Source organism: Penicillium pulvis, assembly GCF_028828015.1.
Source record: "Penicillium pulvis strain IBT 33274 chromosome Unknown contig_1_segment0_segment0, whole genome shotgun sequence".
Taxonomy (NCBI): domain Eukaryota; kingdom Fungi; phylum Ascomycota; class Eurotiomycetes; order Eurotiales; family Aspergillaceae; genus Penicillium; species Penicillium pulvis.
In genome coordinates, this window is record NW_026643074.1 from 967,045 (window position 1) to 984,677 (window position 17,633).

Below are 17,633 nucleotides of genomic sequence, written 5' to 3' on the forward strand. Positions count from 1 at the left end.
GTAGGAGACGTATCAGCGCGATGGTGGCCTACTCCCCCGAGGCACCAAGGGGGAACGTGGTCTATATCGACGTGTCTGGTTGAGGCTTTTCACGAACTGTAATTGCGGAATTACACCAACAGTTCTGGATCGACTGACAGATCCTAGGCAGTGGTATGGCGCACCTCTCGCATCGATCAGGCGGGCGTTCGCCGCCCTGGGCAGTGTCCGGATTTCGGTATTGGATCCCGCGATTGAGCAAAACTTCCTACAGCTCCGAGGGTTATACTTTGAGCATATTGATCGACAAGATTTGGTGATTCAGCCAGCCCTCAAGGCCCGCTACACACTCAATAAACGGCGCTTTGAAAAAGATAGCGACAAAAATCCAAAGCCCTCCAACGCGACGAGCTCAATCAATGCCAGACGTTACGTCTTACCAAACCGCGCCTGTGTCCGAGGACCATCATGTTGAGGATGGCCATGCCTACTTAGTCGATGCGGGAATGATAATGCCCTGGCGTCGCAAAACGAAGACCTTCAAGAAGCAAATCCTGAGTTCAATGTGCGGGTACAGGACCTTGAGAAGAGACTTCATAGCTGGGAGGGTGGTTTGGTCGATATTGAGATCGAAGATTAAGCGCGCTAAATTATATCTGGAGTCAGAAGAGCTAGGGAATTATTGATAGGAAACCAATGATGAGACACTGCGAATGAGTAGGTCACCTCACAAGCCCACATCTTAGACAATGCGGTAGTTGTATGTCGTACTAAAGTAGAAAGAGTAGTAGGCCTAATCGAGTACGTACACAGGTACCTAGTTGTGCACCTTAAGGCTATCCAGAACCATGAAGCTGCCGCAGGTCAAATGGGGTTGTCGGCGGTTATAGCGTTAGGTTGGCCTTGGCATTGCTGCTTTTTCATAATGCTGTTGGCCTTCAGGGACGAAATTTCCAATACGTACGGATATTCGGTTTCAAGTACATGAGCTCATAACATAGAATTCTGACTAGCATTTCTTGTTGTCAAAAGGCCAATACGTATAATATCAATCAAATTGTGTTGCTATTGGATGTAAGACCAGGAGCCAACGACAAGGATTAAGATGAAACAGCATGCACTAGCATTATTCAGCCAGGGGTCGTATGATTCATTCTCTTGCATCCGACCTATCTTGATAGAAACACCCTCTTAATGAAAGCAAGGCGTGAATCTACTCACGAATTTGACATAGATTCTGCAAGCTGAAATCGAAGGTCACCATAACCGATCAACATAAAAGATGCCCAATAGTAAGGGTCAGACCAATCAATTTGCGACAAAGTCATCTTCCAAGTAGACATAATAAATTCCTGATCGGGTACAAAGTCTTCGGGTAAATTGCCGTTCTCATCAGGGGCAGTCCAGTCTTCTAGCATGCTAGTCAGAAGCTCTTCAGCTCGGTCACAGTCAAGCTGCATAAATTCAACTTGAGCTTGCCTTATGGCCTCAGCAGTAGACATTTTCGCATTGCTTTTCAGATATCTGTAAAAGAGAGTCATTATTATCATCGACGCTAGATCGCTAACTTCCCAGAGTGTGCCAATATAGGCTTGACAGCCACTGCTGAGCACAACATGCGAGAAGCCCAAAACATCTGTGCTAGGAGTAGCTTTGCCCAATCCACTTAGACAGGCGGCAAAAACCAGCAAACGAGCTCTACTTCGGATAGTAGACATGTCTAAGACGCGGAAATTCTGACCAATCGAAATCGAGGAGAGAAGCGGGTTCCGAGGATCAATGTAGCCGTGAGTTCCGATATGAATGATCGAGGATTCAGCTTCCATGTAGTCGCAGAACTCCTGTCTGGACAGATTGGATGCTTCGACTGGCCAAGTCGCAAACATGCGGGCAATGCTAACTGCCTCAATTGCCGCCATATGTAGGTTGACCCCATTGCTTTCCTTTCGCGTGTTGGATTCATCTCCTTCTGGCGGGTTGGCGTTCGGTGACTTAGCGAACACAGAAACACCTCGCGCTTCTGCTGCCGACATGCGTTGGGATAAGAAGAAAAGAACAGTCATGCTTGGGATGTAAGAGATGACAGCATGCAAGACCAAGGGCCTCCCATCGAAGGTGAGTGCTGAAAAAGGGAATGCTGTCAAGGGCTCCGAGCAGGAAAATATGATATTCCGTTTGGATCGAATAATAGCTGAGAATGGTGCTACTAAGACCGAAGATATATGCCGAGAAAGCTCATCGAGGATTCTCTTCCGCTCATTGTTTGCCTCGCCCGTGGATTGAGCAATCTCCCCCGTGATTTGCATGAACTTCATCACAGGCCTGCGTATGTCGCTTACACTAATTGGTCCTTGCTGCACATGTTGAATACCGTCTTTGGTTGCAGCAAATGCAATAAACCCCCGAGCCCCGAACGTTGTTTGAATGACAACTGCATCATCGGGAATACTCTGATAGATCAATCGAGGGTCAATCGTTGTACTGGCCTCGTCAATAAAGCTCAACGCAGGAGATATCGCATCGTTATGTTCCAACTCCTGAATTTCATCTTGAAGCTCGGCGATCTCGACAATTTCCGCTTGAGTTGGAGATTGAAGAGAAAGTAGAGATCGAAGTGTCCTGAGCTTATGAATGGCCTTGGGTATGCAGGCACTGCTGGGCTCGACTAGCTCGCGTTGATTATGCTGAATGTGCAAGGAATCGAGGACAGCACGTGCCCTTCCAGCTTCCGTGAACAGTAGCGCATGTTCGTTCCAAGAAATATCTTCGGGATGATCATGTTCGTAACGATCCATAACATCAATGGGAACGATGGAGTCACGAAATCTAAGACATAGACGCGCCAAATTGAGATAAACTTCACCTTGCCAACCTGCCATTGGAATCCCCATTCGGGCATCCACATCAATGGTCTGCGATCGACGAAGCTCAATCATTTCACAGGCTTGGAGGAGGGAAGAAAACGCTAGCTCTGGGGAGTTATTTTCCATCATGATTGTTCCATAATGAGCGAGTCGAAAAGCTGATTCAGAAGCGCCCTCGACTGGACGGTTGAAAAAGTCTGGGGAAGCTCTGGTGATCATATTGACCAGTCGATAACCTCTCTCACAGTCTTGGGCATAAATGCTGCATGTGACTGCATTTTGTGCAATGGTTGACACTGTCCTCCAGGATGGGCCATCAACCTTGAACGATTCTTCAAGGTCCGTCAACCTGCCGTCAAACAGATAATCGTCATCAATACTGTCCAATATCGAACGAGCTCTGGTTGAATCTCCAATGCGGTCGCAAGCTAATATGCAGTAGAAGTATCTCATGGGCACACGCTCCAATTCGCTATTGTCATCTAAAAATCGATGGATGGCACTTTCTGCCTTTTCGATGTCCCCTTCGTCTAAATTGCGATGGAACTCAAGATCAGCTGACGCATATTTCACTTTCATAGAATCTTGCGCCATCGCCTTCTCCCAAATCTCTGTTCTCGAGCGATACTGATGACCAAATGATGAACGAAAGCTAGACGGTTGTGATCCGTCCCGCATGGTCTGAGAACTTCTGTCGTGTTGAATGAAATCTTCGAGCCTCGATTGCCATTCGGCAAAGGCAATAGCATCCCCCACTCGGAGATAAACAATACCCACATTCATGCTGAACGTCCAAATTGTGTTGAATTTACGACTCAGAAGAGTGCTTCTATCATTATTACCGGCTATTGTATCTGGAGCGAGCGTTATTCTTGCCTCATAATAGTCACTTATCACCTCAAACATAGAGATAGCCTTTTCAATGAGAATGCGTGACGCTGATGAGTTGAAAACCTCATTCTGCATTGATGCTTGACAGACCAAAGTTTGGAACATAGGAAAAGTATCCCCAAGAGCCTCAAACATTGCTTCCGCGAATTCCCAAGCGAGTAACGACGAATCAAGGCGCGAGAATCTCCGCCACTCCTGAAGTGCGAACCGGGATACCAGAAGCCCAAGGAAATGGACCAAGTTCTCATTCATTGCATCAACGCCCCATTGTCCAATTAATTTGCCGGCATGTTTTACTTGAAATGCGTTCATATTTCCTCTGCTGATCGCTAGCAGGGTTTGATGGATTTTGACTATTTGGACGTTTGCCTCATCTGCCCCAAAAAGTATCAGGGCATCCTGAAATTTCTGTTCGGCTTTCTCTAGCAAGTCAATTCGTTGCTGCTTCGTCCTCCGCAGTGGGATTGCCGAGACATGCAAGCAGCAACCTTCTCGGAGTAGTACAGCTGCTTGGCCTCGTTTGCAGCCAGCTTTCTGAAATAGAGTCGTCGCAGAATCGTAACACTCTCTGGCCTTAAGTGAGTAATCGAAAGGAAGATTGAATTCGATGGCGTCCCAGGCAGGGTCATCCATAAGAGATGAGGATGGGTCAACGACTGTCAGATTTAAAGAAAGTGGGCTAGCGAAATAAGGACTGAGAAGATTGTCGGCTTCAATCATTTTGCAGTTTCCCATACCCACAATATCCCCACTTTCCTCATACGTTTCAGAAAGACATTCGAGTGCAGCGCTCGATGTCTTGGATTGACAAGCTTGTTGAAGTTCGACGATAAGGCGATTGAGATAAGATGCAATCCCCGGCTTCTCATTCCCCGCAGCCATATCTCGGTGGGCCGCAAACCCTTTACAGACTTGACTAACTTGACCTTCCGAATCTGCATCTGGCGTATGCCATGGACCTTTAGGGCTTAGAGGATGAAACTTTCTCGTCAGGTTGCGTGCCATTATAGGAAAAAACAGAATCGAGCTAAGGGCTTTGCAAAGTACCCGGTCGGGCTCAGCTCCTGTTGGGTAGTATGTGGTGAAGTTCTTGCTGAAAAGCTGTTCTAATTCGATTGGGCCAATAATATCCTTCAGCATGCTGATACTGATTGGTTTGCCTGCCTCCTGGTAGAAGTGAAGTCCCGGTGGATAGCGACGGCTATAATGGGTCAACATCGTGTAATTTGACCATCGAAGCCCCCACTCCTCAGGCAATCGTTCTAGAAGACCATGAAGCTTGTTCAGGCTCTCATACGAACATGCCAACCTGCCGGTAAGGATTGAATGAAGGGAAATGCATCGAAGATACTCAGCATGCTGCTCCGGCTCGATCAGAGACTCATCGAATCGATACTGCTGTAGCCGGTCCCTCGCCTCCTCAAGGTCGCCTCGGAGCTCTTCTGCGAACGGAGACCTGCCACAGATATCGATTAAATTATTGGAATCCATTATATCTCAGAGCTTCACGTTAAGATGGCCCGATTTCAACCCTGTTGGGCTCAAATTATTCCCCCGCCTGCCAAGCTGACAGAGAACAACAATCGGATTCGCCGAAACTGTCCCATGCGCCCCGTCCAAATAAAGCCTAGTCTTGTTTCATCAGCCGATGAACTCTGATAGGTGATTCGTTCTTCGCTATCTTTGGGCGATGGAGGGGTCTGCAGGGTTGACGCCTGAATGCTTGGCTTTGCTGCATTATTGGCTTGCACAGACTGAGCTTCCACTCTGTCTACTCTACCCGCTCCCACTTTTCCCATGGAATTGACAACCAAAGCCCGGCCTTGAACTCGTGAATACGCAGTAGACAGGATGATAAGTCATCACCGGTTGCATGGTCATCTCACAGGCTCTCACATTGGAACACAACATATTAGAAGCTGAGCGCTGCAGTGGGCGAATAAATTGAGATTGTTCTTTATTATCTATCACAGCCGCAGGAATGTCACCCAGTGATGATCAAGCTGTCTTGAAGAAACTCACCGTCTGGGATTTAATATCGGTCCAATTCTCCGTCGGCTCAAACCTCTCAACGGTTGCATAGAGATAAACGCAATATGCTACCCTATGCGATATCATACCCTCAACCTCAAACATTGAAAGCCACTGTCCTTAGTGGCAGTGGGCTTACTATATGTAGAAACAAGGCAATTATGGCTATGCTTTATGCAAAGGCCGCCGCGGATGCCGTACTAGGTAGAATTCCATAGCGATTAATCTCCTACCTAATGAGGATGAATCATGACTATGCATACCTCGATTGACACACCAGTTACAGTGGGCGGCGTTTTGCTCTCGTCACACGCAAAGGTTTGCCGAACATTGTCAATGGTGTCCTGGACAAATCTGCTGCTGCTTAGGCCCTTGGTATACTAATCTAGGTGGTCTAGTACTTCCAAAAGACATCGCGCGTTTTCTATCTGATTATGGTCGCTTACATTAGCGTGCTTCCAGAACGTATCCATCTATGTGGGCTGCTGGCGATATAGTCTCCGACCTCTATTTGCTGGTATGGAGACAGGGTTTGCCGGACGAGTCACATGGCCCTATAATTGCAGTCAAATTTTTGTTTGTATAAGCCTCGCGTAATATAAAGAATATTAAGCTACTATCCATGATATCCTAGTACGCTAGTATACCAGGCACGGGTAGTATTTTTAGCGCCACGAGGGCCGTTTTAAATAGCATGATTCTACAGCTCCATCAGCTTTATAGGCGAGTGACTAATCAAAGATCTCTCATATAGCCTATGGTAGCTTTGTGTTATCCTGTGTTGCTAACCTAGTCCTTAGATCTCCAAATAGGCAGTCAACGAGCGTTCCCCTCTTCCTATCTATATGTTGGCTTGGAGGTTACTTTACGCGACTTTAGCGTACGCGTATGCTACATAATAAATTATAAGGCTTTTTTGTATGTCGCAGTACTATTGATGATACTAAAAGTTGCTGAATTAGTCGGCGAGTGCGTGACTTTGACCACTATAATCTGATTTTTGGTCTATCTAACGGTCTAACCATTCCTTCTTCGTCCAGCACTCCCTCCTAAGTAACCACTAACCCCTCTATATTAGGGAGTCTTCCAGGGCTTACTGTACGTTTTTTTCGCACGTCACATCATTAAAAAACAATCACACTCCTGCTCCCAGTGTGAGTAATTCTGACCGAATGACAGATATTATCCGCATGCCTCCACGACTATCCCCTCTCCGACCCCCATTCTTTTTAACCCCACAACGCCGTCACTCTCCAGCTTGATCACTCAAACCCTATGAACCGAACCTCCAGCTTGTTTACCCATTCTTGAGAACCTCAACCCGGAAATCTATACCGATGTCAGAATCAGCGTCGAACAACAGCGGGTCACTCACCAAGAGCGTGAAGCAAGAGACCAGAGACCTATGCGGCAACCTATTTTGGTGTTGCTATATGGACTCTTGTGATATTGCGCATGTCGTTGTAAAGGAAGATCGCCAGGTAAGCATTCTTAGTCTATACCATGCACTAGACTCAGGCTCACAACGACATAGAATATAGACTTAAGTATGGGAGTAGGCGAACGTGTTCGACTTCAAATACAAGTCTTCTAGTAATGCCATTTCCTTATGCCAGCGCTACCATAAGGAGTTTGACTACGCTTCAGACCCTAGCTAGGTCTTTTTCCTAATAGACTTAGGCTACTTCATCAAGTCAGAAGAAGCGGCAGATGACGTTAAGCTAGTTATACTAGCTATACTAACCAGCGTGTTCTTACTACTATATAGTATAAGGTGTATTAGCGCTATGGTGAGGGTGGTGAGGGTATGGTAGTCCCTAAAAGAGAGGACTAAGTGAGAGGTAAGTAAGTATAAAAGAGAGGACTAAGTAAGAGGTAATTAAGTATAAAAGATATCATAAAGTAAGAGGTAAGTAAGTATAAAAGAGAGGACTGAGTAAGAGGCAGGTAAGGATATAAGATATCATAAAGTGAGAGGTAAGTAAATATAAAAGGGAGAAATAAGTAACAGATAAGTAAGCATAAAAGACAGGATAAAGTAAGAGATAAGTAGATATAAGAAAAAGGCCTAGGTAGGAATAAGGAGATGGGGAAGAAGAGATAGAAGGAAGAACTTATCCCTTTATAGGCATCCAGGTGTCATATATTTAGGCCCTGAAAGAGGGGACTAAGTAAGAGACTTTGAATATTTATTTAATCGCCACCTACCAATTCTAGCTACGAGGTTCTAATTATTCGCATCATAGAATCTAATGCGATCATGTGACTATGCCTAGTGATGCATATCAGTATAAATGAATATATAATAGAAGTAATATCATTAGGGCTACAGCTGGATGACTAGGATCGGACAAGAAATCAGAGAGAAGGTTGGTTAAAAGGAGAAGCATGTCTAGGCACCTAAAGCACTAGGCAGTAACATTGACGCTAATAATGGATTTTGGCCTGTCGCTTTCAGCCCTCTTCAGGGTAATCTGGGCGGACTAATTTGTTTTCGAGCGTTTAGAGTAGATTCATCATATATATAGAAAGCTCCTCCACTATAAAAGCCTGGAGGTCTATAGAGACACTTCGACTCTACCTAGGATCACTCCTGGAGTGTCCTCTCTAAGGTACGTAAAATGAAGGGCAGTGATCATTCAAAGCTAGCTACCAACATAAGATAAAAGGCGCTTTGCTAGTAGCAGTCATCCCTCCTTCTACGTAGATTATTACTGTCAGATTAACATTCACGCCGTCTACTAGTTTAAGATTACCAGGACAGAGATAGGTGTAAGTTACTGATAAGGTGTGGCTATTGCCGCCAAGTAGATTTTTGATGTGGAGTCGTATTTGACTGTGCCGTGCATTATGAAATTACTTCAGCCCATATATTCGCCGCATGTTCCTTCTCATCCTCTAGTAACACAGCTGGCCAGGCTAGTGTTAGTAATACAGACTTCACATCTTTCCAATCTGTGATTTCAGTGGCCAAACTCCAAGCTCTGGCGCGGTTAAAGAACCATTCGTGAAGTCGCCGCGAGCCTATCTTACACGAGCCTGCCACACAGTGTCTGGCAGTCCGTATGCCTGTGGCTGTTTGCTTGTGCTGGGTTTTAGTCAGAGTTAGAATTCCAGTAAAGACCTTCCAGAGCCAGAGAGACTGGCACAGACGTCCTTTTTCTCCGCTCAGATGGTCTTGAGTTTGGTCAATGTCTTGCATCATCAACAGGAGAACGCGGTAAAGAAGGCGGCACTCAATCGGTTCACCCCCGTTGGTGATATTCAGCACGCTGTGCATATATAGTTGCACTGTTGCACCGATACCACTCCACGAGGATTGAAGAGAAGGTTGCGATAGCTTTTCCTTGCCTGGAGAGCCTGCGTTCCCGTCGTCCTTTGTGAAGGATGATATATGAGAAGTAACCAGTACCATCATTAGCTTTGTGGGGCCACCGTCGTTCCACATTCGATTAAGGTTCTCAGCCGTGGGATCGGTGCGAAACTGATCAACAGCCTCAGTAATGGCTCTGAGACAGTCAATTATAGGCAAAGCGTCGACCTTTCTGGGCCAGCGAACACCCGGACGCATGCTAAAGAAGTGCGGGAAGAGGCGCATGGCTTTCAATCTGGTATCAAGGCCTCCGTGCTCCATCCCGTGCCATATTTTCATTAATTTCAAGGCCTCGGACGATGATCTGTCATGATTGGAGTCGAATCCTTGCGCCGCGCGAAGAAGTATAAAACCTTCAAGGCGGCTCCTCAAGGCGGAAACAAAGGTAGATGTCCTGCATAGTAAAAGATTGACATGTTAGTGGAAATTCTGATTTTTAACTCGTCAAAATACTAACAGAAGAAGGTAACGATTAGTGAGCTCCACTTCAATATCGCTGAAGTTTCCCCAGGCATCGCGGGAATGTTCATGAGAATCGAAAAATGACATAACACCGTTGAGGTGAGTCTCTGCGGTATTGAGGTTGCCAAGACAAGCCTATGAGACAAAACGTTAAAATCTATATTCAACGTAGTCCTCCCATCACTCCTCACCTCAGCCAGACATATTGTCAAGATTTGTCTGACACAAATAAATGGTTTGGAGTTGGAAGCTTCAAGCCATGTGTTGATAGAACGTATGCTCTCAATCTTGTGGAAAAGAAAAGCGGAATCATAAGCCTTTATGTTCCCGGTGTTCCAAGAGTAATGTATGCCAGCAATCAGAATGGTACTCCGAAGAGCGTGTTCATCCAGGTTTGCTAGAGCAATGCTTGATAGTTCAAGTTAGCATGCGTCAAGTGTAGCGGACTGGATTTGTCCGATATGAAAAAAAGGAAAACAAACCAGTCATCTTTTGGATCCGTGGGAGCTACCGCAAAGGCTGCTCCACTTTGATAATCTACAATGGAGCGGGTTAATAATGTAATCTCCAGAGGCGGGCCATAAACATACAGTACTGATATAGTTCTTGTGACTTGAACGGCATTTTTATTGGGAGTACGTCGAAGGGGTCCATGGCTGTACCTGCCTTCCATCGTACATCAACAATGGCAGAACTATTAGCCAGCTCCCATGGAGCTTGCTGACCCGGTGGAATTGCATTTCTTTGAAGGATTCTTCGATCCCGAAGAGGAATGGTAACGGATGCATAGTTGCATGACCGTTGAGCACTGAGGCATTTTTGGCTGTCGAAATAACCGTTAGCAACCCCGTGGACCATCAAACCGCTCCAGTGATCTTTGGCCATACCCTCCCCTATGCCCTCCTTTCTGGCTTCGGTCACTTTGTCCAACTATTATTCAATAAATGCACATACCAAGATGGGCGTTCCTCGTCACACCGAACGTGGCGTTGCCTGCACGTCAGACATCCTGTCCTGCTTCGAGTTTTCACTCCGTTCGGCATTCTGGCTTTGTGGTCGGCTCGTTGTGTCTAAGCGGTGTTTTTCAGCCTGCAGATCATCTAGCCTTGTCAGCGACAACACGTGGCGAGGCAACCAGTTGACTAGCGCGCAATACAGTCATGTGATCACGTTCTTGTGGATAGTCAGCTTCCTCTAGGTTTCTCTTCTTCCTCTCACCATCGCAGTGAAGATCAGTGGATATTTCATAGCCAGCGTGTTTGATACAGCGCAAATGAGTCAAATGGCTGTCTTGTATCTATTATTGCTTGATTCCAGACAGCACGGAATCCTGGATTGGCCCCCACCGTAGCTCTGTCAAAGCCTTTCCTGTTCATGCCTTTTCGCCCCCACCCGTGGACTCCCTATACCCGCTATGTTTCCGAATACAGTTCCGACCAATAAATATCATAACTTGGGTAACTAACAGAACGACCACTCTTTCTGGTTTTCATTTCCACATATCGGAAATCTCTCCAACACCAAACTTGAGACAAGACGTCGCAAAGCGGCAAGTGGGTATCAGGGGGGCTGTGGCCTGTTGTGGGGGCGAAACCACAAAAACCATTCTGACCTCTTGTGTGTATCCAAAAGCGATAAAACATCCGCTGGTTTGACACTAGATTCCAAAGTTTTTCACTGCTTAGATTGTCAGAATTGCCATGAGAGAGGGACAGAGAATAATGCCAAGCGACTTGGAGCGACCGTAGGTGTTATTGAAGTCGTGCGGTGGGTTTCATAGAGGATATTTGGATGCAATTATTGCTTCGTGTTGATTTTTTTCCGAGCCAGAACTATAGTGTCTGGCAAGCTATCTATCTTTTTATAAATTTTTGTGCCTAAGTGACTGCATGTGATATTATAGGTTGCGTGTCCAGAGACTGTACGTCAATTTGCCCACTTGAGGCTACTGTAGTTAGGCTCCGACGGGGGAGTTTGATTGGATGGCTAATTGACGAGATGGGGCTAGTCCACATGCGCCGCGTGGGAGCCTTTCCTATTTGGGACGAATACTCGAGCTCGGCGATCAGATAGCTAAATGCCGACTCAAAGATGAGCTATAAAGGCCACCCATTTACCCACATTGTGACTGACCAGACAGTTTCTTCCCTCACTTTCAAACTTCTTTTCAATCCTCATACTCTTTCTTTCGGGTCATATCCAGTTCCAACCATGACTGGTGAATTTCCACCCTTGGCGGCTCTTCCGCAACTCATTCTGCACCCATCTGTGAGGCCAGAAAACCTCGATGCGGCCAAAGTTGTCGATGACTGGCTTTCTTCCTTCATGGAAAGCTTAAAGAATGGCTCTACGGGGGACATGCTTGATCATTTCCTAGAAGAGGAGTCGTGGTGGAGAGACTTCCTTTCTCTCACATGGGATATCGCGTGTCATAATGGATCTGAGGCCATATGCAAATACCTAAGCACTTCCACATCTGGACTTACAGAGCTTGAAGCCGAAAACCACGGTGCATTGCAACCACGCTTGGAAGATTTAGGAGGACTGAGGTTCATCCAATCCGGCTTCAGCTTCAAGAACAATTTTGGCACCGGCAGAGGTGTTCTTAGGCTGGCCAATGTTGGGGTAGACCAGTGGAAGGCATGGACAGTATTCACTGTGCTTGAGAATTTGAATCAGGTGGAAGGCCTTGAGCGACGGACAATCGAATCAGACATACAGTGTGGTGTTTCCAGTAATGGAACTTTGCCACCAGTCAACCAAACCGACAATGATCTACAGGTCTTGGTAGTTGGAGCAGGTACGGCCACAAAATTTATTTATGAACGCAAACCGCTAACCCCGCTATTAGGTCAATCTGGACTTGCAATTGCAGCGCATTTACAAAACCTAGGCATCAAATATCTCGTCGTGGACAAAGCATCTCGACCTGGTGACTCATGGCGAGCAAGATATGGGTCGATCAAACTGCATACGCCCATTTATTCAGATCACTACCCTTTCATGAAATACCCGACCGACTGGCCCCGCTACCTCGACCAGGAACACATTGCAAAATGGATGGAGCATTATGGACATGCTATGGCTCTCAATATCAGGCACGACACCCTCGCGAGGAATATCCAGTACAATGAATCGATCCAGCAGTGGTCAATCGAGCTGCAGACCAAGGATTGTGTGAAGACTATCAATCCAAAGCATGTTGTGCTAGCCACCGGGCTATTGAATGATATTCCAATCCGCCCCATCTTCCCTGGCGAGGATTCATTCAAGGGTCAGATCTACCACACATTGGCCCATAAATCGGCGGCTTTAGTACCAGACGTACGAAGCAAAAAGATCACAATCATCGGATCTGGAACAAGTGCACATGATGTGGCCCAGGACTTCGTCAACCATGGGGCTGAGACAGTAACCATGGTGCAACGCGGCCCCATTTATGTGGCATCTCTGGATTCGCTGGAAAAAATGCAGCTGCAGCTGTGGAACACTCCAGGATTAAGCACCGAAGATGCTGATCTTTTGGGCAACTCCCTACCAACGGCTGTTGTTCGCACTCTCAGTGTGGGAGCGTCCCAAATGATGTCGGCAAATGACAAAGTCATGTTGGATGGGCTGAAAAAGGCTGGACTGGCAGTGAAGAAGGGGGATGGAGGAGACAGCCTGGTCGATCATCAGCTTATCAAGGCAGGACATTTCTATATTGAACAAGGGGCAAGTCAAATGATCATCGACGGTCAGATCCAGGTACGGAGATGTGAACGAGGCGTCCAGGAGTACTACTCAGACGGAATAATCCTCGGCGACGGTACCAAGGTGGAGTCCGACATTATCATCTTAGCCACGGGACTCGAACGTAATATCAAATACGTTGAGCAGCTCATGGGAAAAGAGGTCATGGACAAGGTGGGAGATCTGTGCGGTTTGGATGACAGCCAAGAAAGAATTGGTGTAAGTTTGCATTGCTGAGTGTCTTCGGGCTGTAGATCGCTAACATCGCTCATAGGTGTGGAGACCGACCGGTATGCCGGGATTCTGGTTCATGACGGGGAGCTTTATGTGGTCCAGACAGTTTGCTCCCATTCTCGCTTTGCAGATTGCTGCCATAGAGCGAGGGTTGCAAAATTATCAAGTCCCGCCGTAAATTATATGTTGCTCAAATGGTTGAGGCATCGTTCTAACAGATAGACACCCCCGAGGTTTCGTGCTCTAAGCTTTGGGATATGATCACTTTTGCCTAATCCTCTCCTGCTGAAATATGGATATCAAGTGATGGCCAGATCCATGCACCTTCCCTTTCTTGTTTCTACTCCTCTGTCATCCATGCCACCACAATATGATCGGGTTTTTTGACTTGCCTTTCTTAACACTCGTAGCAGCAAGCCATATCAGCTTGTGCTCTTCCTTTTCCCCTCTAATACTCGACCAGTACCACGTGCTGACACCCTCCTTTCGTCATTTATCTTCAGTCAATCCCTATAAAACACAAGGGCTTTTCAAGCATCAAGCTTCTTAGATGGCCAAGCGCTAAAACCATGCCTCCTGGCAAGATAAATCAGCCAAAAGGTAAATTACTAACGACACTTGGAATGAATATGGCGAGAACCTCTTTCAAAAGTATCATACATATATTAAATTTCAAAACGGACAAACAGAGTGCTTATCTAAAACGTTTCCAGACGAGATGCCATGGTCCTCACCATTGCCACGCCACCAAAATGGTCTTTTCATTTTGACACCACGAGCGTTCCTAATCGGCATATCCACTGATGATGCATTTAACAGCAGTCTCTGAGTTTTCTTCTCGCAGGTCGGCTCTCTTTCGAATATGCTGGCTGATTGATAAAGGAACAAGACTTTTTTTGGTTGAAATGGAGTAGAACGGATGTTCTCCGAAAGAAGTCACAAATCCGTCCACTTTTGCCAGCATATTCAAGTGACGAGCATTGATGCAGTAGCTTTTCCCGACCTTGAGGACATCCGTTGGGTCTGCTGCCCACTGCAGATGGTGAGTATAGGCATTCAATTTTGTTGCCAACCGGCACTTGTCCGGCATCCTCCATTGATCTTTCTGACACATGTGACCCATAGTCTGAAAGCAATATGGAGATACACATGCAAAGGTCGCGGTCAAAGACGAGTCGCTCAACACTTTGGTCCACGGATGGTCTTCGGCAGACAAAGCCAGCATTTGTATTTCAAGCCGTTGAGTGATGAAAGCTAGGTGTAAATCTCCGTTTCTGGATACACCTGTTTCTTTGAGCATGGCCATCACATTCTTAAACAAAGACAATACTTGTTCTTGCAAAATTCTTAGGTAATCACCTGTACCTGGGATATTCTGTTCGAACTCCTGAGCCAGAGATTCGACCCAGGTCGTCAGACTTTCTTCTCCGCTCAAGACTTGAAGAAATGCATGTAATGAAGCTTCGCGGGTTTTCCCAGGCATTACTGGGACTTGACGAGGCACATGAAGGCAGATGAAAGCGACTATCTCGCGGAGTCTGACGCGGGTCATCACTCCGGTGCAGAGGCTGACGAACAAGCCCCACATCTGATCGAATTCAGCTATCTGAAATTCGAAGAATCCGACTGAATTCAGCACCGCTTCCTTAACAGTTCTTCCCGGCACCCTGATGAATGTTGCTTCTGTGACAACATTCACGATTTGACCTGCTTGTAGCCCAAGGTTGAAGTCTTCCATCTTCCATTGAGGGTCGCTAACTCCAAGTACCTGGAAACTTGATCCTAGCCGTTTCTCGGAGCAAAGACCGGCACTTCGAGGGCAACTCTTATTCAAATAGGATGGCCCGATTGGCGTCAGACGAAGACTATTCGTTCCTCCAATTCTGACTCGGATATGACGGTCGATGCTGGCATTCCCTCTGGATATGTGAGATATGTCATTTTCATCATTCTGATTCAGCGACTCCCAATGCCATTTCGGTATTCCATCAACACTTTCGTCACTTGGTAGGATGAATCCGTTTTGGATTCTTATGCCAAAGATATCGGTTTCCTCGAATATAGCTAAATCTTTCTGGGTCGTCTGTTCTGCCTCTTTCGTTGAAGGGTCTTTGAAAATGAATTCCGCTGGTCCCCACATAGCAGCCACTTGCTCTGGTGTTGCAATAACATCCAATCGATTTTGGAAAAGCGACTTTTGTGATCCGAAAGCTAGCACCTCTTTCTGAAGCATATCACCCAAACAAGAAAGCTTTTGTGAGCCTGCATACAGCTTTAAAGCATCTGGACTTGGGTGTGAACCTTCAAGGATGAAGTCTGAGATGGGAGTCGTTAAGAATTCAAAACAAAATGGCGTCTCTGAGCCTCGTAAATATGATTGGAGTATTAGAGTGAGAGCTTGCACTACCAAAGAGGTGAGGTGTAAAACTTCAAACTGTGCTGATTCTGAAATCTTGTCGTGGTCGAAGCGATCAATTCCGAGGGCTTCAAGCAAGGGTTCCAAGGATTTCATTAGTGGTGATAGTTTCTGCAGAAGAGCAAGATCTGACTGTCGGTACAAAAACGAAGAAACAAATGAAAAGAGAACGCTCCCTGCCGTGAAAACCAATAATATCGGATACACAACGCCCAAGATCTGACTTGCCGCGACGGTCCAAAGTCTCGTAAATAGGCTATGATCTTCATTCTCTGAGGCTTCAAGGCGCTGGTCAAATATATGTCTGGACTTTGCATATGCATCAAAGAAATCATTGATTTCCTTTACTTGTATTGAAGCAATCTCAGTGTAATGGCTGTCTCTGTCTGTTCCGTTTTCGGCTGTGGAGGAGACTTGGCGAATGAATAACAGTTGAGTAAAAGGAGCTACATCGTCCGGAAGAGTATTGAGATGTGACATGAGATTTATCATGCCATGGTCCACTAGCGATTTAGCACGGATCATCGTATCCTCTGAATCACCACGATTGGATTTATCATGTTGAAAAAATGAGATTGCTGCGCACTGCCTTCCTTTGGTCCCAGAAAATCGAATGTGCTTGTGGTATTGATCGACAAAATCGTATTCTATGGTTGTAGCCGATTGTGCCTCAGACCATGCAGCTTCGTCCTGCAATGCACACTTATCGATCAATGGAGAAAAGCCTGCCAAGCCAAGCATGGCATCTGAACGGGCTAGAATCTTGGACTTGTTGCCAAAGCTTTCCAGAAAGTTGCCCGTCTTCACATTCAATGTCAAATCATGCAATTTAGCCACATTATGTGTAACCAAGTTGGCCAGATCGTCAGAAGCCGCCACAGATCTATGCCTTGAGTTGGGCATGGGGAACTCAGACGTCGTCATTTCAGCCCCATAATCAGAATTGTCATCACGATTCTCGAATGTCTGCTGGACCAACCATGGGTGAAAAACCCAAGGGCGGTTGAGGACATAGCGGGTTAGAAGTCTAGCTATCGAGCTGGTTTCGTCATCTGTTGAAGTATCATCAAGGTCTAGTTCTGCCAGCTGGGAGATCCAATCGTCTTCTTTAAGTTTTGTTGCGGACACATGCTGTGCGATCTTCTTCTGGATACTCCTGAAAATCTCATCTCGCTGCGGTTTGCGACCGTCTTCGCTAGATAGAAAGCTGTTGACCTCCGGGATAGATCGGAGGAAAATCTCGATTTCTGTGCCTGAATTTTCATCACAGTCCGCCATTTTGCTGTCAACGTTGTTTGTGAAAGAAGAATCAAATAGATATCAGAATGGGAGAAGCCTCAAAGTGAGGGGTTTCATCCCGCGTGACAAACCCCTGTCTCAAAGGACGAATAATCTCTTGCTACGTGTACCCCACTAAGCTAAGATAAGGGCAATTGAATCAGGCCAATGTAGAATATCATCCATCTCATTGATGGTGGACATGTCTACTCCACATATTCGGCCACCAGCTCCGCGGTCCCGCCTTGCAAGGCCCGTCATTCGTCATGCGAGAACGATGTAACAGATGGATGTGGAAATATAGAAGGGAGGAAAATGCAAGCCGGCCACGTTAGCGCGTTGAGGGTTTTTTAGGGCGTTCAGGTGGAGGCGC

The 17,633-nt window shown here is 46.4% G+C and overlaps 4 protein-coding genes across 4 annotated transcripts; 1 reads left to right on the forward strand and 3 right to left on the reverse strand.

Annotated features, from left to right (window-relative positions):
- Positions 1-1,196: 1,196 nt before the first annotated feature.
- On the reverse strand, positions 1,197-5,225 carry N7503_003317 (CHAT domain-containing protein; the record flags this gene model as incomplete). Its single annotated transcript, XM_057062864.1, has 1 exon — positions 1,197-5,225. One exon carries the CDS (start codon positions 5,223-5,225, stop codon positions 1,197-1,199), a length of 4,029 nt encoding a protein of 1,342 aa, XP_056923779.1.
- A 3,388-nt stretch (positions 5,226-8,613) lies between these two features.
- On the reverse strand, positions 8,614-10,224 carry N7503_003318 (uncharacterized protein; the record flags this gene model as incomplete). Its single annotated transcript, XM_057062865.1, has 5 exons — positions 8,614-9,532; positions 9,596-9,735; positions 9,792-10,008; positions 10,083-10,137; positions 10,191-10,224. The coding sequence occupies 5 exons, from the start codon at positions 10,222-10,224 to the stop codon at positions 8,614-8,616; spliced, it is 1,365 nt and encodes a 454-aa protein (XP_056923780.1).
- Positions 10,225-11,811: 1,587 nt separating this feature from the next.
- On the forward strand, positions 11,812-13,744 carry N7503_003319 (flavin-containing monooxygenase; the record flags this gene model as incomplete). Its single annotated transcript, XM_057062866.1, has 3 exons — positions 11,812-12,400; positions 12,452-13,551; positions 13,607-13,744. 3 exons carry the CDS (start codon positions 11,812-11,814, stop codon positions 13,742-13,744), a joined length of 1,827 nt encoding a protein of 608 aa, XP_056923781.1.
- Positions 13,745-14,350: 606 nt separating this feature from the next.
- Positions 14,351-17,260, reverse strand: N7503_003320 (uncharacterized protein; the record flags this gene model as incomplete). The annotated part of the gene is made up of 1 exon (XM_057062867.1): positions 14,351-17,260. One exon carries the CDS (start codon positions 17,258-17,260, stop codon positions 14,351-14,353), a length of 2,910 nt encoding a protein of 969 aa, XP_056923782.1.
- Between the last annotated feature and the right edge of the window lie 373 nt (positions 17,261-17,633).